Source organism: Lasiosphaeria miniovina (assembly GCF_030549165.1).
Source record: "Lasiosphaeria miniovina strain SMH2392-1A chromosome Unknown B0T26scaffold_7, whole genome shotgun sequence".
Classification (NCBI taxonomy): Eukaryota; Fungi; Ascomycota; class Sordariomycetes; order Sordariales; family Lasiosphaeriaceae; genus Lasiosphaeria; species Lasiosphaeria miniovina.
In genome coordinates, this window is record NW_026848226.1 from 2,121,281 (window position 1) to 2,141,987 (window position 20,707).

The 20,707-nt window shown below is 56.6% G+C and overlaps 5 protein-coding genes across 5 annotated transcripts; 3 read left to right on the forward strand and 2 right to left on the reverse strand.

Annotated features, from left to right (window-relative positions):
- Positions 1 to 48: 48 nt before the first annotated feature.
- Positions 49 to 1,335, reverse strand: B0T26DRAFT_680188 (transcription factor Tfb4-domain-containing protein; the record flags this gene model as incomplete). The annotated part of the gene is made up of 1 exon (XM_060440460.1): positions 49 to 1,335. The coding sequence occupies one exon, from the start codon at positions 1,333 to 1,335 to the stop codon at positions 49 to 51; it is 1,287 nt and encodes a 428-aa protein (XP_060291608.1).
- Positions 1,336 to 2,328: 993 nt separating this feature from the next.
- B0T26DRAFT_458232 (myosin-binding striated muscle assembly central-domain-containing protein) lies at positions 2,329 to 4,891 on the forward strand. The gene is made up of 2 exons (XM_060435140.1): positions 2,329 to 3,187; positions 3,270 to 4,891. The coding sequence occupies exons 1-2, from the start codon at positions 2,441 to 2,443 to the stop codon at positions 4,620 to 4,622; spliced, it is 2,100 nt and encodes a 699-aa protein (XP_060291609.1). The 5' UTR covers positions 2,329 to 2,440; the 3' UTR covers positions 4,623 to 4,891.
- A 269-nt stretch (positions 4,892 to 5,160) lies between these two features.
- Positions 5,161 to 7,311, reverse strand: B0T26DRAFT_756009 (ERCC4 domain-containing protein; the record flags this gene model as incomplete). Its single annotated transcript, XM_060446032.1, has 2 exons — positions 5,161 to 6,316; positions 6,413 to 7,311. 2 exons carry the CDS (start codon positions 7,309 to 7,311, stop codon positions 5,161 to 5,163), a joined length of 2,055 nt encoding a protein of 684 aa, XP_060291610.1.
- Positions 7,312 to 7,762: 451 nt separating this feature from the next.
- Positions 7,763 to 8,884, forward strand: B0T26DRAFT_458234 (uncharacterized protein). The gene has a single exon (XM_060435141.1). The coding sequence runs from the start codon at positions 8,161 to 8,163 to the stop codon at positions 8,791 to 8,793; it is 633 nt and encodes a 210-aa protein (XP_060291611.1). The 5' UTR covers positions 7,763 to 8,160; the 3' UTR covers positions 8,794 to 8,884.
- Positions 8,885 to 11,946: 3,062 nt separating this feature from the next.
- Positions 11,947 to 17,451, forward strand: B0T26DRAFT_680191 (uncharacterized protein; the record flags this gene model as incomplete). The annotated part of the gene is made up of 3 exons (XM_060440461.1): positions 11,947 to 12,109; positions 12,312 to 16,834; positions 16,900 to 17,451. The coding sequence occupies 3 exons, from the start codon at positions 11,947 to 11,949 to the stop codon at positions 17,449 to 17,451; spliced, it is 5,238 nt and encodes a 1,745-aa protein (XP_060291612.1).
- Between the last annotated feature and the right edge of the window lie 3,256 nt (positions 17,452 to 20,707).

Genomic DNA, 20,707 nt, shown 5'->3' on the forward strand with positions numbered 1-20,707 from the left:
TGCGTAGTAGTAATTACGAGCGATTTAATCTCGAGTCTTTTGGTCATGTCATGAGACTTCCCCGTTGGGGCCGAGCTTCCTCTTCTCCTTGCGCTTAGCATTCGGGGATGCGGTCGCCGTGTAGGTCAAAGAGGGAAGGACGGAAGAAATAGCAGCGGGCAGTACGCCGTAGTTCCCCAGCTTCAATTTTGTGCCGCACGTTAGACACTCGCCGCCCTCGGGCACTTCGCAGAAGATGCTCAGGCAGATGCTGCAAACGAAGCCCGTGTCGACGACGTTTCTGTGGCAGAAGCAGGCGGCGCGGAAGTCCACCAGGTCCACGCTCGGCATGACCAACAGGTCAGCCACGCTCGCCTTGAGACCGGCAACCTTTACACCGCTGGCGGTGGGAGCGCCGCCCTTCGCCTTCCCGGCAGCTTGGGCCATTTTGCTCTTAGCGCTGCCGCTGCTCGCGGCCCCCTCTAGCTCGTCCAAAGGCCGTGACGGCGCGCTACCGCTGCCGAAGCCAAACATGAGGTACTGCAGCAGGCCCTGCGGCTCCTTTGCGTGGATAAAGGTTCCCCGCGTGATGAAGCTCGCCTGCTGCAGGAAGGTGGCGCTGCCGCGGAGGGCTAGCGTATCGATGGCGATGCGCGTGTGCGCGGCTGCGAAGACGGCATTCATCATTGGTATGTACTGGGCTGCGCTGCTGTCGCTAACTGACACTACGAGAATGCGCGCGTGGAGACCAGCCAGCCCGCCCCCGGCGGTCCTCGCCCCTCCTCTACTGGCATTGCTGGCGTCGGCGGCTGTGCGGGCTGCGGCGAAGGAGAGGGCGGTCTTGTTGATGTGGGTGAGCGCAAGGGTAAGAGCGCCCGAGACTTGGGTCGTGGTTGTTGAGGCAATGTCGGCAGAAGTGGTCTCATCGATCAGGGCTCGAAGAGCGGTGAGCAGCGACGCCTCGATCTGGGCGAATTGCGGATATTTGTTGGCCGAGTGCTGAGCAGCGGCGTCTGGAGCAGCACTAGCGGCATGTATAGGGTTTCCGCCGGCGGCATTGCCCATCTCGACATCTTCCAACGTTGATGTAGGGGGCTTGGGTGATGTTGGGTAAAGCCAGACAGCCCTCTGGGGGTGGGCAGCGATGAGAGCGACCTGATTTGAATTATTGAAGGCGAGATGGGTATTGACAAAGACGAGGATGTTTGCTACGGCTTTCGAGAGAGGAAGCACGTTGGCGATGGCAGCCCAGGCGCGGGGGTTGGTGTCGATGACGATAACGCACAGAGAGGGAGTGTCGTTGGTCGTGAGAACCTCGTAGTGCTCCGAGGCGTCGACAAAATCCTGGGCGCTCATAGTGGAATAACAGCCTGCAAGCACGGAAACTCGGCGGGTTGCCCGGTGGTGACCTCTGTGGATGCGGATGCGGATGCGAGCGGCGGGCGGCGGGCAGCGGGCAGGCACCTCGAAAGATCTGGGTTCGGTTCTGACTCTTTCAGATGCTTCCCCACTCAGGTACTCTGTAAGGTACCCAAGATGGGTAGTCCTCAGCCCCGAGCCTGCTTTCTTTGACAAGGTTCGTTCATTGAGGATCTGTGAACAGGGGCAGGAGTCCTATGCGGATGCGTGTGCGTGTGCTCGTAGGATGCGTTCTGCCAGTTAAGTCAAGTGGTATCGACGTCAGCTGTCCTGCCCTGTACCGATTATACCCGCAGTGTAAACGCCTTCGTCGTCGCGTGTTCTCCAATTCAAATAGCGGGCGCGCGCGTCATCTTGAAAAATTAGGCAGGGCCCTGGCCCTTTCTCAGCACGCACCCACGTGATGTGCTATCGTACCCTGGCAGGATTGCCCCTCTACCAGCCATATCCGGTTAGAACCTGTCAGATTTCAAGATGGGGGGGTCGCGTGGGATGGAGGGGCCCAGAATCCCTGCGCCTAGGGACGAGTCCCGCCGCTGAGAAGCTCCGACGCTCCCTCTTCTTCCCCCCCGTGTCACGACAGGTGCATCCTATTCGTGATCACGTTAACGGGTTCTGATAAAAAGGCCTCGCTGGGGGCCAGTCCTTTTGTTACTTCCTGTGCTCGCCAAAAATCTGTAGATAAAGAGCGATAACCCCTCGTTTCCGTCTCTGCCCTTGTTCCGATCAACCCCGCGTCTCCTCTGCGTTTACCTTTCTGCGTTTGCCTTTTTGGCTCTCGCTCTCGCTCCACGGTGTCGCCCCAAATTCGCAGCATACCAGCATCCCATCATCTATTATCCTGTCCCTTCTCCGTTCCGTCTTCTCCAAATCGGGCTCAATCACCGGACTCAGACTCTTGGGGTCGCCCAGTCAAAGCAAACTAGTAGTTCGGCAATCTCGACGTATCAAGCTGAGAGCTACCCCTCCACGGTCGGGACTTGCGGAACCTAGATACCCTCCATCACCCAACACCACAAGCTGCCGCCACCTTCCAATTATCATGGCTGCGGTTGCCGACAGCGCGCCTTCGGGTCTGCCGCCCCTGAGCAGGGAAGACCAGACCCTGCTTCTTTTCGCCGGGTTGATGGAGGGCGGCCAGGAAGATGAGGAGACGGTGTCAGACTTGGGAAAGTTGACCAAGCTCCTCACCGAGGATATCGAACTCGCCAAGGCCAGCGAGCCGTCCATTACCAAGATCATCGACGGTGATTGTGTCGACACCATAGTGTGCTACCTCGACATGCGACAGCCCGATATTGTGCGAGCCCATGCCACCCTCTGCACCTCGGCCTACCTCAAGGCTGCTGGCGAAGACGGGAATCGCAAGCTCGCCGACTTCTTCTATGACAGGGTTCGGCGAGGCACCTACGACGACTACATTGTCGCCTTTTGCGTTGCCGCTACCATCTTCCCCATCGTGCCGGACCTCACCTCGGAGCTGTTTCTGAGCGGTGGCTTTCTTGCCAGTCTCGGCCCGCTTATGAGGCGGAAATGGAAGAGCAGGAAAGTCGAGACGGCATGTCTGGATATGCTCAATGCCGCATGCATGAATGCCCATTGCCGCGAGGGAGTCCAGAAGTACTGCGTCGAATGGCTCGAGGAGATTGTCGACCAAGACCCCGAGGATGCTGTGCAAGCCATGCGCGCCTCCGAGCCCGACGTCAACGTGCGAGAGGGGTCCATCTCGATGAGGAGACACTCTCTGCAAGTTCAGAACCTCGCCGCCGTGGTTTTGGCCAAGCTAAGGGTTAGCAATGGCATCTTCACACCTTCTTCTGACTCCGCCGCCATCCCATGCTGATGATGTCCCACTGACATCGGGCGTAAAGGTACAACCCGTACAAACCCCGTCCGACGGTTCTGCGCCTTCTAGAATACAACCCGCAACAACCAGCATTGAAGATCTCTCCAAGATGTTTACCAAGATGCTCCTGGAAAATCCTGAGCATTCCACTCAAAGCTCGATCGAGGGGCTGGCGTATGCATCTTTACAGTCCAAGGTCAAGGAAGACCTGTCCCGCAACAAGACTTTTCTTGAGGGCCTCGTAAAAACCCTCGAGACTGCCACTCCCAAGTCGCCCCTGACGTACGGGGCTCTCAGCATACTGTGCAACCTCACCCAGCACCAACCCGTCCAGTCGGAGGAAGAGAAGAGAATGAACCAGCTCAAGGCGTATGCGAATGCGGCCGGAAAGCTGCCGACAGATCCCTTGAGTGACCACGACCACGTCAACGAGCGGTGCAAGCGTGTCTTTGCGGCGGGCGTTACCCCTGTTCTAGTTACCCATAGCAAGAATGGCTCAATAGCATCCCTAACACTTATTATTTCCATCATATATTCCCTTTCAATGACCCCATCTCTCCGTGGGCAGCTCGCACAGCAAGGCGCCGTCCGCCTCCTTATCGCTGCCTGGACTGCACTGCCCGAAGCAGAGCCAAGAACCCGTCGCGTCGCAGCCCAGGCGTTGGCTCGCATATTAATATCTACAAACCCGTCTCTTGTCTTTGGTGGAACTCGTCCTATACCCCAGAGTGCTGCTATCCGGCCCCTGGCATCCATAATCCTTCCGGACCCTAGTGCAGAGACGCGTGATCTCCTGCCAACTTTTGAAACCCTCATGGCGCTGACAAATCTCGCCTCGACCGACGACGATACACGCAGCAGCATCGTTCGCACGGCTTGGACAGATATCGAAGATCAGCTACTCAGCTCCAACTCCCGGGTCACCACCGCTGCTGTGGAACTCATCTGCAACATCGTGCAGAACAGTGCCGAAGCCTTTGCTCTATTCGGAGACGGTAAACAACAAGCACAAAATCGCCTACGGGTGCTTGTGGCACTGGCCGACGCTGAGGACATCGCGACTCGTAGTGCCGCCGGAGGCGCCTTGGCAAGTCTGACGGGCCACGAGGCTGTAGTGCGCGCCATTGCAGCCCAGGAGCGTGGCGCCGGACTCGTGCTGGGTCTGTGTGGCGAAGACAACGAGGACCTGCGGCACAGGGGTGCGTTTGTCGTCTACAACATGGTCGCGGCCGAAGGTGAGGCGGGCCGGCTCGCCCGGGAGAAACTGCGGGCGGCTGGCGGCGTTGCCGTGTTGACCGAGTGTGCCAAGAAGAGCAGGAGATCAGAGGTTGTGGAAATCACGGTCCAGGCACTAAAGGGGCTGCTTGAGCAAACATGAGGCCAGCAACATGCCTTTTGTTACTTAGAAACTAGAGCGGGCAAGATTGCTAGAGCATCGGTATCTGCATGCTGTTGGTGAAACTGGACAGAAAGTGTTGTATCAGACAAATAGATACATTGACAGAACCGAGCCAGCATGATACTAGCCATAAAAGACGACAGCGAGTGTTGCAGCTCAAGCTCGGTGGACGGGTTTGGTATCTTCAGCAGCTACGACTGGCTTGTACATAGCCAATTCTATGCACCGGGACAATCATGGCTGCGTGGCTGCAGAGAAATAGTTGGCAACGCCGAGGGAAGAACACTTTGCTATTGTTTGTCTGACGCCCCTGAAGAGCGTACTTCCATAATGTCAGGTATTTAAATCATAATATAGACATGGCTATAATCGCATCACCCATGTACCAGAACCTCTCCCGTTACAAAACCATGGCTATACTTTCGTAAAGCTGAAATACATGAAATACAGAGCCAAACTCCAAGAAGCCAGATAAAACATAAATACCGCTGCTTTTTGGACTCCTTCCCCAACCGCCTCACACATCTGTGCTCAGCTCATCCGTGCTCGTAAAAATCTTGTGCAGACGGCGACTGAGGGCGGGCCCGACGGCCCTGTCGGAGAGGGCGCCGTCTTTGTTGGCGCTCCTGCGGATGCCCTCGAGGGTGAGGGGCCCGCCCTCCTCCAGGCCCCTGAGGAGCAGGGAGACGGAGCTGAACTCGTTGGCGAGGCCGTAGGCGATGGGGGCCGTGACGCGCGAGACCTCCTGCAGCATGCGCACGTACGTGTCGCGCACGCCGTCGCCCGTGCGGACCTGGCCCGACTCCATGCAGAAGCCGGCCGACGCGTCGTTGCTCTCCTCGCGCTGCTTGCGGTACGGTACCGTGCTGATGTGTTGTGTGAACACGGCGATCCACTGCGCCGTCGCGACGGCTGCCGTCGTATGGTGAATCAGCACCCCGTGCATGACCTGTAGCTGCAGAAGCGCGTCCTCGACGGTGTCCTCGTCAATGTAGCTGTCAGGTACGTTGTTTTTGCGGCGTCGTGGGTTCTGGGTGCTGGGCGGCGGCAGCCCAGAGGTGGCGGAAGCGTCATTTTCTAACCCGCCTCGAACAGCCGACAGGTACTGGCGGTTCCGCACGTTACGGTTCTTGCGCTGCCATACAGCTAGTCCTTCAATCAAATAGATGATGGTCTGGTTTGGGAAGCGGGCCTGCATTTGAAGCACATGCGACTCAAGGCTCATGCTGTCCGGGCCACTGCCATCGATGCCGCCAAGCACCAGTTGAACAAACTGATCTGCTGTGATGATCACCATTGCGTACGTCTCAGACTTGATCTGGAGGGGGACTGGCTCCCAGTGGCTAAGCTCGTCGCTGTATCGGGCGCGCACCTTGCGTCGCCACTTGATAACGTTCTCTACGGGGCTGTTCCAGGAGGCTACCTCCACGTCCAAGTCCTTAAGGAGCGTTTCCGCCTGTAGCTTGATGGTGGGGGAGAGCGTTGACGGAAGATCGACAATCATTTCCGGAGTCGAGATCTTCTTGTCTGTCCGGATCTTGTTGACTTCGGCTAGTGCGGCAGCTCTCTCCTTTTCTAGGACCTTTTGCTCCTTCTCTAGCCTCTTGCGTTCTTGTGCTGCCTCTCGGGCTGCGGCCTTCTCCTTTATTTGTCGTGCCTTTTCATCGGCCGTCCTTTTTGAAGCAGGCAGTCGCTTAGGTTTACTTGCTGCTTTTGATGCAGAGCGCGCAGAGGGCGCAGCCCGTCGAGGCGCTACAGCCGCCTTCGACCTTGGGACCGCGCTGAGGTTGCCGATGTCAGGGAACTCATCTTCCGAGGAGCTCGAACGGCCAACATCATCGTCCGAGTCATCAAGGGCAATGACCTCTGAATGGACTCTCCGCAGTGGGTGGGAGGCATTCAGAGGCTTGCCGTTGTCGGCCTGGGCAGGTAGTGGTGCAGAGCTTGATATGGGATCCCACGCCACTGCACTTTTTGGTGATTGTCGTGGCCGAGGTTCCTTGTTTCTGGGCGGCGAGCTCAAGCTAAAGGGGTCAAACTCGTCGTCTGTTACTGTAGCAATAACAGATCTTGGGTTATTCTCTTTTTCCTGCGAAGAGGAAATAGCGAAGGGGTCATCGTCAAAGTCGGCCGACTTGGACTGTGCGGTTTTCGTGCTCAGCTGCTGCTGCGGCAGGGGCTGGGAGCTTGACAGAAGCACTTCCTCTAGAGCTGGCCTCGAGCGGCCAAGTCCGGCACGCTGGAGCGTTTTGGATCGACCGGGCCGTGCAAAAGTTGCTGCAGAAGTTGTCGACTGGGACGATGGGTTCTCTACCCTGGCAATGCCTCTATTGATGCCTGATAGGCGCTGACGCTTCGGGGCGGGACTGTTGAGAAGGTCATCGTCGGACCTGCCGATGTAACTTGGAAAGTCAAAGTCGTCAGAAAGGAGCAGGGAATCCGGGGCTGCTGGCAGCCGGCTTCGCGACAGGCTGGGTACGGCATCAATCCTACGACGAATGGGGCGACGCAAGGTGTCGCCTGTCAAGTCGAGTGCATCGTCACCGTAATCTAGCTTTCCCGCAGGGAGGGTTGGTTTTGTTGGCGGTTGTCGGCGCAGGTCTTCGGCAGCTGGCGGGGGAGGCTCGACGACGGGGCTGGACAATAGGGAGATAATCTCAATGGGCATTTTGGCAGCGATGCAGGGATGGCGATGGCGATGGCGAAAAAGGGACTCGGCACGGCACTGCCATAGCAGGACCCATGGGCTGTCTGTCACTCGGCGATCAATCAAGCATCTGCAGCGGTGGCTAGGCTCATGTCGAGATGGACGGCTTGAGAGTGGAGGCAGCAAGTGCGCGTCAGATACTTGCGCCGCGACTCACGGCAGCAGTTGCCCCATTAAAATCAATGACAAGACGCGACGGCAGGCGCGAACTAAACACGAGCCACGTGATGTTTATTGTAGCGGTTGGTTCCTTCCGGGCAAGCTTCGTAAGGTTTAATGGCGGGGGAAGACCCTGCGTTGTTCCCGCCTGCCCCTCACCTCGCACCTCATTTGCACCAAAAATATATCAATCGCAGTAGTTAAAGCCGAGGCTGGTGACTGAAATGAGACCCCTTTACAGAGTACGGAGTAGAGCCTGCATGGAAGCGATTTGAAGTCTGTAGGATGCCAATATCTTGACTATAGTTCATGATTCACAATAGACGTAACATAACCAGCGCCCTTCCATGATGTGCGTCCTCCCAGACAGGCCACCTTCTCTCCCACGGTGGCCCGGAGGAGGCGTCGCCATGCACTTACACCCGCCACGCCCAGAAGGCACCTCCTGATTTAGAACCAAAGACGAACCAGATTGACGCCGCCACCAAGTACATACATTTCGGGGGGCAAGGAGACGTTCGGGAAATATCCGCACGTGGATCGGTTTTTGCCCAGTTTCACACCAGTTTTCGGACGAGACGATGTTTCTTCTGGCCTGATTCTCTCGATGGAGGGTGGGAGAGGGCGTCTTGGCACACGCCGTGAAGGAGCATGCGCACGGTCGAGGGATTTCCCCTCAACGTCCGTGTGTTGCCCAGAACAGGGTTGGCATCATCTTCAACAGGACCGCCGTTGGTGGGTAATGTGGGCACCCGGTCGACTTCGATTTGTCCCCAGCGAACCGTTGCGCGCCCTTTCAGGAAGCTCGCTACCACCGCTTACAAACTTTATACCGGATTGATGATCCATGGGCAGAGGATCGTGACAAGAAAAGGGAAAGGAGGCCTGGTAGGGCGCGATTTATCTCCCGCGACTCCCGAAAAGGGTCGCGGCCAGCCATCGGGGAAAGTGCCGGCTTCCTTCAGGATGACCGCCCGCCCATGCTCTTCCGGGGCAGCCATGCCACCGAGAGACGCAATCGGGGACAAGTTATTGTTGGCCATGGACTGCTTGGTTCGATCCTCCGCCAAAGGACGCTATGAAAGGACGCTATGTTACGATGGGCAAGCCATGTCCAACAAAAACGTTGGAACTTTTGGCTCTCGCGCCTCATCTGCCGCCGGCCCGCTTCTCGAACAGATACCCTCAAGTCCCGAGGATGATCCACGAGCCGGAACTAAGCTGTGTGACCTAGAGGATCGCTCGGTTTTCTCTTCCATGGTGTTCCAGCCCTCGAGATTATGAGCCACAGAGTGCGATTCATGCATGGTGGTTGAGGAAGGCGCATGAGAAGGGTCATGGCGTACATGTCGAATCGAGCCCCTCTGTATATATACGCGCGGCTCAAGTAAATGCTAACGCATGATCAAGGTAAATGAACTCGATGAACTGCAAGTCCAGACGACAGCAAACTATGGATCCGCCTATCATTTGGTCCAACAGTCAGTCACGGACTGCGACTTTGGGCAGCTCTTTACCATTTCCCCGCAATCCAAAGCGCTCGATGCTCCTGCGAGCACGGGATATTGAACGCGGAGTATAGGCAAGCTGGCCGTGACGGATCCGTGCCTAGTTCTGTTTACCTTGTGAACCCGAGCGCAGGACCCCATTCGACCGACTTGCCCCGTATGCTTGTCGGAAGGCAGCAGCTGGTGAACGGCGAACCGCTTCTCGGACTAGCAGCACGAGAGCGTCTGGTTGAGTGAAGCGCGAAGAGCACAAGACTCGGAACGAGTGGCGATGGCGATGTATCGAAAGCGGCTGAGTTCCGCTGCATGTCTGGCTTTTATTGTTTACCTCTTCGCGGGCGCCCCAACCACAGTACTAGTGATTTTCTGCGGGTCAAAGGAGAAAAGGGAGAAATAATGTGGTTATCGTCGTCCGGAAAATCATCGCGAGAGCGTTAACGCTCTCATCGGCCGATCTGAGCTGGTGTCTCTGTTCCCTGAGCCAATTCTCGACTGCTAGAACGGTGCATCGAATGACTTGAGGCTTGGCTGAGCTGCATGGAAAATCTAGAACCTGAAGAGCTCCGAACTAGCACGGTGGCTGATGAGATGGATAGCTGAGCTACGAAATAAGCATGGAAGAGGAAGAGCAAAATACTTGTCGAAACTCGAAAGGGAGGAAAAGGAGGCGGCGATATCCCCAAAAAGGTGGTGGGTGTGGGGGCGCACATACCTCTTCGGCGCAGCAAGACCTCGACCGCCGGCCGACTTTCTATCACCTCACCACCCTTTTCCGGATCCTCCTCTTCCATTCCTGTCCAGCACCTCACGGAAACATTGTCACTTGCAGTCCTCTCGTTTCTCGGTTCTTCTCCGCGGCGAATTGAGAGAGCAGGAGGAAAAAGGATGGCTGACATGGCTGAGACAATCCCTCACTTCTCGCCATCTCTCAACCTGCCGATGACAAGTCTCGGTATTCCGTAACACCCTCATTTTTGCGAAGCATTTCGAAAAATATTCAGCCGACATCGTGATGCGCCGGGTTATCACACGAGGGGAAAAAAATGCAATAGACAAGTCAGGGAGCACACACCATTGCCGACAGAACGCCATGTCACCCTGCTCATTGGACCGCGGCCTGCATCGTTGAATTTTGGTGGGGTGCGGAATAGGTTGTTGTCGGTTGTGTGCCTGCAGCTGGAGTCTCCCAGTGTGCATGGCGAATGCCTTCGACTGGCGGATCCCAAGGCCGCTAAAAGCCATCTTGTCCATTCACAGCGGGCAATTCGGCTGCAACTCTGCTGCACCCCTGAACACCAACAAGAGCGAATGAGATAAAAAAAAAAGGAAGGAAACTGCACCCTTCTGGCAACCCAAAACCTCTGCCGCCCGTTGGCGCTGATATGAGTGACCGAGGTCGAGAGAAAGGATTCCAGGTTCCTTGTGCTCGATCCCGCTTGTGATCCCCAGGACCCCGGGAGAGAATTGGAACGGGCTGAGCTTTAAACGTAACCTTAGCACTCGGTAGGTAGGCTTCATAGGAGCGGTTGAATTACGCCTCGAAGTTTAATCCTGTCGTCCAGGTCCATACGTAGGTGGAGGAATAATCCACTCGTTCACCAGTGAACTGCACGTCGACCCGCCGGGACTTCCTGGGCTGGAGTCTGGAGTCTGGAGCCTGGGCATCGCGTCATGTCGGTTTGCTGCCGCTGCACAGGCCAGAAAACTGGAAGGCCTGAAAAGGAGTGTTCGTCTGAGTTATTGAACGCATTGGCTGCCTGCCTAGCCCAATTGGGGCGGTATCCGTCTGCACAAACAGGAGCTAGGCCCGCATGGACGGATTGGCAGCACGTCGGGTCGCTATCGAGAGCTCGCAGCCAATCATGTCCAGGAAACCTTCTCTCCCCCACAGAGGTGTGCGGGATTGTCTGTCACTTGTACTTGCACTTTCTCAGTGAATACCTCTAGAGGAGAGACTCCCCGTTTTGTAAGCCGTGGCGCACAGTCTTTTCTAGTTTATTTTATTTTATTTTGCGCCATTCCGAGGTGAAGACTGTCCTAACTCACACTGCTTTGGGGTTTTGGGTTTCTAGAAGGGCGCAATACCCCTCCCGTATCCGTGCCAAAGGTACCTTAGTTTCACTGGAGGACTCACGGGCTAGGTGTGTAGGTGAGGTAGAAGGTGTCTGGGCTCTGTTCTCGCCCTTCTAGCCTTCGCGACCGCCGCCCCGGTTAGAGTCCAAACCCAGATTCGAGGTCGACCTGAACTCGCCGTCGAAATTCGCGTGTTTCCCTGGCTAGGTAGACAGGGTCTTGCAACGTGTTTATTCGCGTTCGTCGTCGAAGCATTGACGAAGCCCACCTGCTCCCTAGCTTTTCGCCGGCAGCATCCCAATCGGATTATCAGAGCAGCGCAGGCCCTGTTCAGGGGACGCGTTTGGTAATTTGCCCCCCCCCCGGTCGGCGCAATCAAATAAACAAGGGGCTCCCTAATCGCCCCAAGGCCGAGCAATTCCCCCCAGAATACCCGCGCGACAAGACAGGAAAATCCTCGTTTCTGGCACGCATGACGCCTGCTGAAGTGGAAGCATAAACCCTCCTCCGTGGGGCAGTCTTGTGTGTTTATCCTGAGGTGCCTCTTCTATTTTGGTGGGCATTTCCAAACAGCCAGCCAGCCGTCAGTCCGACGCAGCTCCCCCATTGCCGAGCGACCTGAGCCTACGAAGTACAGCGCCTCGAGACCCTTTTTTCCCAAGGCACGTCCCAGCCGACTGGATCGCCAAGTTCCTAGCTACCTACTAGGTGGGTGCGGAAAAAGGAGACGGCTCCAAACCTACAACGGCACGCCGGCTCAAACGCGATTTGCCTTGAGTAGCCGAAAATACCCTGAGAGCAGACCAGACAGCCGACGTGTTATTAACGAGCTACACGCCCCGCGTCGCCTGCCAGCATGGCGAGCTCGCCGCCAGCTTCGCCAGGCACACTGCCTCCGCGGCCACTGAGCGCCATGGTCCGCCCAGCGCCGAGAAGCAACAGCCGCATGAGCGTCGGCAGCAAGACTGGTGGAGGAAGCAGAGCATCCGATGAAGACACAAAAACGTCGGTGAGAGTTGGTAAGTGTGGGTTTTGGCTTCGGGTCCAGCGCTGGCCTCTGCGCGTCATTGCAGCAGTCGCGGCATCGACAGCAGCGGCGGGCGCGCCGTCCTTCTCGATTGCCGTGCATCTTGTGTACCACTACCTCCTGCTTAAAGTAGCAGCCGGTTTTTTTCTTGTTGGACATAGACACCTCTCGATTCTAACACGTGTTTTCTGCAGCGGTTCGCGTTCGCCCGCCACTTGGGCCGAACGACCCAGGCTTTGACCTCATACCGCAGCGGTTCCAGCGGTCTATGGTTCACGTCCAGACGCCCACAAGCCTTTCAATCGATTCGCCGCAGGGTAGGAAGTTGTTCGTGTTCGATCGAGTGTTTGGGCCCGAGGTGGACCAGGCCGGTGTGTGGAACTATCTAGAGGATTGCGTCAACGCCTTCGCCCAGGGATACAATGTCTCCCTCCTCGCCTACGGCCAGTCAGGCGCCGGCAAGTCGTACACAATGGGCACATCAGGCCCCGAAGAGCAAGAGGATACCGAGATAATGGGCGTCATCCCGCGCGCCGCCGCCGCGCTCTTCGAGAAGCTGGAAGGCTCCAAGGGCAACCCAAACCGCAGCTCCATGTCACAGCTCCGTGCACCAAACCGGTATTCCACGCAGCCGGCGGGCGCATCGCGGGCTGAGAAGAGCTGGAGTCTGCGGGCAACTTACGTCGAGATCTATAACGAGCAGCTTAGAGATCTCCTGATACCAGAACACGTGCCGACGCACGAGCGAGGCAGCGTCACGATCCGCGAAGACGTAAAGGGCAATATCATTCTCACCGGCCTGAGGCAGATTGAGGTCAACTCGGTGGAGGATCTGATGGGCGCATTGAACCAGGGGTCGACGCTCCGACAAACGGACGCAACGGCCATCAATGCACGGTCGTCACGCTCTCATGCCGTTTTCAGTCTCAATCTGGTGCAGCGGAAGAGCAAGCTGCAAACGGCGCAGGGCGCCGAGAAGCGGTTTTCGGTACCGCTCGAGGCCATGACGGGTGCGGAGACGTGGGTCACGACGGACAGCAAAATGCACTTTGTGGATTTAGCCGGCAGCGAGCGTCTCAAGAACACGGGCGCACAGGGGGATCGTGCCAAGGAGGGCATCTCGATCAACGCCGGGCTGGCGGCGTTGGGCAAGGTCATCTCGCAGCTGTCGTCGCGCCAGCCCGGATCGCACGTGTCGTACCGGGACTCGAAGCTGACGAGGCTGCTCCAGGACTCGCTGGGCGGCAATGCCATCACGTACATGATTGCCTGTGTGACGTCGGCCGAGTTCCACCTCAGCGAAACGGTCAACACGGTGCAGTATGCGCAGCGCGCCCGCGCCATCCAGAGCAAGCCGCGCATCCAGCAGGTCGAGGAGGGCGACAAGCAGGCCATCATTGACCGCCTCAAGGCCGAGGTAGCCTTCCTACGTGAGCAGATGCGGAGTGCTGAACGCGGCGGGGGCGAGCGGACGGGACGCACCCTGGCCGCAGGTGAGAGGTCCGAGCGGCAGAGCGAGCGGGAGTTCGAGCTCCAGAACCAGCTACTGGACTCGCAGGAAAACTACTCGACCCTGAGCCAGCGGCACGCCAAGCTCATTGCCGAGATGGCAAGGGCCCGAGACTACGAGCTCGCCGAAAGCGAACGCCTCGACGACACCCTGGGCGACAGCGCCACGGAGCGGCTAAATCGCTCCATCCGCTTCACCCAGGACGTCGAGCAGGTCGTGCTCGAGTACGAAAAGACGATCCAGTCCCTCGAGCAGTCGCTTGCCAGCACCCGCGCCACCCTGTCCAACACGGAAACCTCGCTTCTCGAAAAGGAGTCCAAATGCGCCTACTCGGAGACCATCACCTCCCAGCTCCAGGCCCGACTGCACAAGCTGATGGAGCGTGAGGCGAGCACCGAGAACTACCTTCACGATCTCGAGGCCAAGCTGGACGGCCACACTTCCGGCGAGGAGAAGAATGCCACCATCATCATGGAGCTGCGCAAAGAGATATCGCGTGTGCGCGAGAACGAGGCCGCCTGCGAGGACTACATCTCCACTCTCGAGGAGCGCCTCGCTGAGGCTGACCAGGACGCCGAGCTGATGCAACGCGAGATTGACCGGCTTGAACAGGTCGTGGAGCGACAGCGCAGCCTTGGTAAGCTGGACTCGCTGTTGTATGACCTCGATCACATCCAGGATGCAGCGCCGCCAGTCGAGCCTGAGCCCAGCCTGGGCAACGGCGCCGGCCACCGGCGCACGGCCAGCCGGACCTTGGCGGACCACTCGCGCAGCCAGAGCCACGCGAGTCGCATGAGCCACATGGAGGAGCCGATCCCTGAGAGTGGCGAGGAAGAGGAAGACCTCGCAGAGGCGGGCGTAGAGCGCGAGATGTTAGCTGACGAGCAAAAGCTTGCTCGTGAAGCAACACCTAAGGCTTCGCAGTCCAATCTCTTAGAGAGTGGCTATGACGCGACCGAGTACCCCCCAAGCCCGGCGCAGTCCAAGTTTGTCGCCGACAAGCTAGAGTCTATCACTCAGGAGCTTTTCGACCTAAGGGTAGAGCATGAGGCTACGATCAACGACTACGGCATGCTCCATTCCAAATACGAGGACACCGTCCGCGCCCTGCGGGAGCTTCAGGATGCTATGGATGAGGCAAAGCACCCCGGACGGATACGGGACTCGATGCTCTCGGTCATGTCGCCCGTCGACACCAGACCACAATCTTACTTGTCAGACGCAAGATCCAGCGAGACCAGAGACGGCACGCAGTTCTCGTCGCGCTCGCTCTCATCCGAGTTGACATCAGCCATGCAGTCTCCTGCTACTATGTTGGACAGCTCCGACGCAGAAACGGCTGTGCCAAGATCCGACTCCCGCCCAGCCACCCCGATTAGAGAGAATGGCGCGGCTACGCTTGCTTCCGAGCTCAACCGGCTCAAGTCTGTTGCTGCTGAGAAGGCGTCTGCGGAACGAGAGCTCTCCCAGCGCTATGCGCAGCTGGAGGAGAAGCACCAGGAAGCCCTTGACATGGTGGAAGAGCTGAAGACTGAGGTCGCCAAAGCGCACCAGGCAGCTGCCAATACGGAAGCTTCATCGCCGCGGGGTAGCACTCCTGTGATCCGCCGCAAGTCCAGCCAGAACGTCATGATTATCGACCGAGCTCACCGATCCTTTGCCTCGCTCCGTAACATCGCCGCGGAGAACTTTGAACACCAGCCAGATGTGATGCAAAATTTCGAACTCAACCTGAACGCTGCCATGCATGAGCTTCACGCTAGATCAGAACGGATTCAGGAGCTTGAGGCGGATGTTGCGTCAGCTAGGAAGGAGATGGAGACCAAGATGACCATCATTTCCGGGCTCACCCGTGAACGCTCCAGCTTGAAGGCGTCCCCAATGGACATGGCCGTTGTGTCAAACTTCCGTGAGCAACTCGAGAAGAGCGAGAAGCAGATGAAGAGTTTCCAGGATTCACAGGCAGCGCGCGAGCGGGAGCTGCAAGCTCAAGTGGCAGAGCTGCAAGAAGCACTGAAGCAGATTCCCGCACCTGCCGAAACTTCTATTTCCGCTGCCCACGAAGACTCCTCGGAGGAGCTCGAGGCGCGGGCTAAGCGGGTCTCGGAACTCGAGGCCGAGTTAGTGAGCTGGGAAGACCGGCACAATACGGCATTGCAGACGATGCAAGCCGCAGAGGAGGATATGAAGAAGACAATCACAGAGCTGGAGGGCCAGGTCGCCTCCTTTACCGCACAGCTTGCCGAAGTCGAACGGAGAAAGCCCGAGGACGACCAGATCGTCAAAGAGGCCGAGCTCGAGCAGCAGAAGCTGGTTAACCTTCTCCGCACTGAGATTGACGAGCACAAGGCGGTCATTAATCAAACCGCAGCAAAGGTGACAGACGCTGAGCAGCAACACGCCGCTACCAGGGCTATTCTTGAGGTCGCCGCCAGAGATCGCGATCTTGCTGTAAGTGAGGTTGAGAGCCACAAACAGTTAATGGCTAGGCTCGAGGACCAGATCGCCGAGCATGAGCAGACTGTTAAGGCCCACCAGGAGAGTCTGCACGACCTTCAGATTAGGCACTCCACAGAGCTCGAAGAAACCAGGACCTTTGCGAAGCGAGAGCACGACTCTCAGCTGGCGGCCCTCAAGGCCCAGCATGCCAACCAGGTCAAGGCCCTCGAAGGCGACCTGACCGAAGCCCACGAGGACCTCATGAAGGTCGCCACCCAGGTGGCATTCGCCCTGGGGCTAGATGTCAGCGTCGAGAAGATCACGGCGCGTATCGACGACCTAATTGCGGACCAAAAGGCATTCAGCCAAGAACAGCGCAAGTGCAATGAGCTCGAGGGCCATGTGGCAACTCTCACAAGCATCAACGACACCGTGATGCGCGATCTCGAGGCCGTCCGGGCGACGCTAACCGAGCTGTTAGCTGCCGAAGAGGAGAGAGAGGCCAAGGATACATTCCCGGTCAAGGAGCAAGTCGCGTTGGTCAAGAAAAAGGTTACGGACCTGGAAAAGAACAACAAGAAGAACTCTCGCCTCGTTGAGGAGCTCGAGGACCAGCTGCAAAACAACTTTGACCAGGCTCAGCTGACAAACAACCGGCTGTCGACCCTGCAGACGGAGCGAAATGTGCAGCTCGAGGAGGCGAACGCTGCCAAAATCAGGCTGCAGTCGGAGCTTGAAACCATCAAGGAAGAATATGCTTCCCTTCAAGTAAGTCAAGAGCGAGACGCACGCATGGTCCATTTTACCCGTCACAACCTACTAACAGAATCTAGGCCAAGTACGACGCAGCTTCGGTCGAGAGCCCCCAGCGGTCCAACTCTATCAACTCGCACTTGCGCAAGAGCGCGTCAGTGGCATCGCTTCCCTCTCCCCCACCCGCTATTCCCCTCCCCCCACTGCCTTCTGGAAGCTCGGGAGGCAATGCCTCAGGGACGCCCGGGTCGCCCACGGGCAGGCCCGCAAGCAAGGACATAGCCATCTCGCAAATCCAAGAAGACCAGGAGGCGCGCATCCGGCTCATCGATAAGCACCTGAAGGCAGAGAAGCAGTTGACAGCGACGCTCGAGGAGGCGCTGACGGACCTGGAGCACCAGCAGAACAAGATGAAGGCAGACTTAGACGCGTGGCGGCGCCGCGCCTCGGAGCTCGAGTCGGAGCTCAAGGAGGTCAAGGAGAAGCCGCAGCAGGACAACCGCTGGAGCCTCCAGCAGGTCGAGGAGGAGCGCCGCAAGCGCCACGACGCAGAGGTCGCCCGCGCCCACCTTGAGGAGCGCATGAACACCATCTCCAAGAAGAAGAAGAAGAGCAGCCTCAACTGCTTCTAGGAGCCCGGCAGAGATGCTGATCGTCATCTTCTGTCCCGGCCCCCGGACACGCTCCTGGGCTGGGCTCTGCTTGTCGTTGTTGTCGCCGTCGCCGTTGCTGCGGCGGTGCTTTTGGTTTTCCTCTGCGCCACTCGTTCGTGGTCATGGTTATGGTCGTGGTTGTAGTGATTTTTCGGTCGGCGCGCGTGAAATAGACTGAAGTGATGAGAGTATTGGGGAACGAGTTGGGCACTGTTTTGTGTTTTGATTTCTTTTTTTGCTGCTGCTCATCTATCTTGTCTTTGCAAGTTGATTTCCAGTATCTTGGGTTTACCTTTCGCCGGCCTATACCCCCTCCCCCTCCTACGCACCCACTAACACATGTTCAGTACTGCTACTGCCTCTGCCTCGCTTAACCCAGTGTTTTTTTTTACGGCGAGCGCATGTATGTATGTATGTATGTATACATACATATATATATATATATGTGTGTGTGTGTGTGTGTGTTTTATTTTTGTATTTCATCTTTTTTTCTCTTGGCTAGTGTGTTTGGTTTGGCTCGCTGCTTATTTATTTCCCCACCCCCTCCCACCTAACTACTATGATCGGATTGCATGGCACAAACACATATATATTCATCTCGTCTTGCGGCGTGGAGTTGAAATGGCAAAGCTTTCGGCTGTTGTTTGGTTTTATTTATTCTTGTTATTTTTTGCGCACTCTCTTCAGACATACCCACGGCAACGGTCATTTCGAGTCTGTCCCTTTTTTCCCCGTCTTTTTGAGCATCGGTGGTGGTGGTGGTGACGGTCGTATGTTGTTGTTGTTATTGTCGTCATCTCGCTCTCTCTGTGTTTGAGATCTTTCCCTTTATATTTCAGAGTCCATACTTTTTTTTAAAAATATCTTGCTGCTCCAAATTCTTCTTTTGATTCCTATATACACCTACTTGTATGGACCCGCTTCTGTTGGACACGCCCCGTGAAGGAAACGAAGCATGATTCTCAATGCGTGCGTGGCGAAAAGAGAAGGGAGCACCGGTTCTCTCAGCGAGAATGGTGGACACAGAGAGATGGAAATGAGATGATTTGGAAGATGAAAATCGATATCCTGGTCTGAATAACTCGTCTGATATTATATACGGTACCCATATGCTATTAGTTGCGTCACTGCTGTCGTTGTTATCGCTGCTAGTACCTGTCTTGTTTGTTTGCCATTCGTTGCATGTTTGTGTGCTACGATGGAACAGCTGGTGTGTAGGGGGAGGGGGGTGTTTGTTTTGTTCTCGGCTTGGGCCGGTGACCTCTCTGTCTTCAAGATAACAATGTAGCACCAGCACGTGGCCCTGTCGGCTACCTAGGTACTTCACTGCCGAAAGTGTTGAAGCGGCTGGGAGATCAGGATTACCTGGTAGCCAAGGGGTTTCTCTCCCCGTGTAAGGCAGCCGAGGATAGCTAGCTAGCCCGTGGCATGGTCAGACCACCTCAGCTTCTTGCCTCAGAAGTTCCTTTTGTCCACAGTGGAGTTCGCCCGCCCATTGGTTGGTTGGAAGAGAAAATGGGCGAGGGGAGAACTTGGGCATGGCACGTGGGACTATTCCAGAATCCTGTACCCGTCGGACTAAGGCGCCTTTGAGACTAGACCAAAGTCTTAAAGCTTACCTGCACTGGGCCCGGATCGGTAGGTTGCAAGACATCTGGTCTTTCGGGAGAGGAGAAGGGGGATGGGGGCGAAGGGATGCGGTTGCCGCTGGGTGTTAGGTTAGGTTGTGGGGGAAAATGGGGAAATGGATGCTCCTCGGAACAGAAACCCTGCACAAAAAAACGTCAGCCAACCCCCTTCTGCACACGAAACCAATGGCCGAGGTGGTGGTGAGATGATGGATTTGGGGAAGGGGCGAAACCCGCATTAGAGTCCGCGGTAGTCGGGCTCTCCCTCAAAGGACCATTCTGAATAAGGTAGGGCAGGTGCGAGTGAGTATGAAGTCTGTTCCCGAATACCAGGGATAGACCTTGGGCCAGGGGGTCCGTCATCTCGCAACCCGGTTTCGGTCTTCGCGACAATCCCCAACCTGACATTCTAGACCAAAGCGAAGAGGAAATATTTCAACAAGGGGGGGGGGGGGAGGGGAGGGGCTAGAGAGAGAGCCCGAGCTACGGAATACTCTACGGAGTACTACCCAAGGCGCCTGTTTATTCGTACCTACTGTAATTAAGGTAAGGTAGGCAGCGAGCCTGGACCCTGGAGAACCATGGACCGCTCGGCCATGGAGGGCCGTCTGATCCGACCGGTAAACAGCAGTGTGCGGTCTGAACCCTTTATTGTGAACAAAAGGTAGACGGACTGACATACATATGCATCACCTACAGAATGTCACATTCCTATCGTATTTCGCTCAGGATGTGGTTGGGATTTCCTGAGCAGTCCTGAGGCTGATGATCAGTGTTGAATAATTTGCTGCGATCTTAGCACGTTAAGGCAATCTTTTTTGGTCGTGTTGCCGTCTGGGCAGGCTTGGCTTGGTAAAGTCGATCAAAGAAAAAAGCAATCACGCTCAGCGCCTCCTCCGTCAGTCGAACCCGGTCGGCCATCGGGGAGCGGCATGGCCAAGACTAGATCGGGCGGCCAAAAGAGGGGCATGGAGATGCGGGGGAGAGGCAGGCACTGCAGTGGCAGGGCAGCCTCTGCAGGGCAGGCGCCCGGGCACCTCAATCATGCAACCGGGGCATGTTTTGACGGACAGATGGCCGCTGTTGGTCGCAATTTTGTCGTCATGCAGCCGGACAGCCTTTAGTCCTGCTGTCCACTCACCTACCTCTTCAGTGATGTGAAAGACCCAGAGTGGCTAAATATTAGAGGCAGGCAACGAACCTGGGAGCCAAAAACCGACGCTACCTATAGGTAGCAGCAGAATGGGGCCGTACCGATACATGTTCACCTCGAGCACTCACAGGCCGCTCCTTGCAGATGGAACGAACGACTGTCGGCAAAAGCGTGTGGTAGGCAAACAATAAAACGTGCCTATTGTAATAGCCGTTGAGAATGACTAATAGGGCAGGCTTCTTCTTATCTTTATACAAGTTTTATCGTATTCTTTACATGAGGCCCTCTGGTGGAGCACACTTGAAGAGAGACCAGGGACACAGCAGACGGCGGCGGCCCGGCCCAGACCCAGCGACTTCCTCTGATGTATCTGCAACATATGTCGTGTATCATGGCATCCAGGCAAAAAGCACAAGCTTAAGTCTACCGTGATTGTCCAGAAGATGGGCAATCA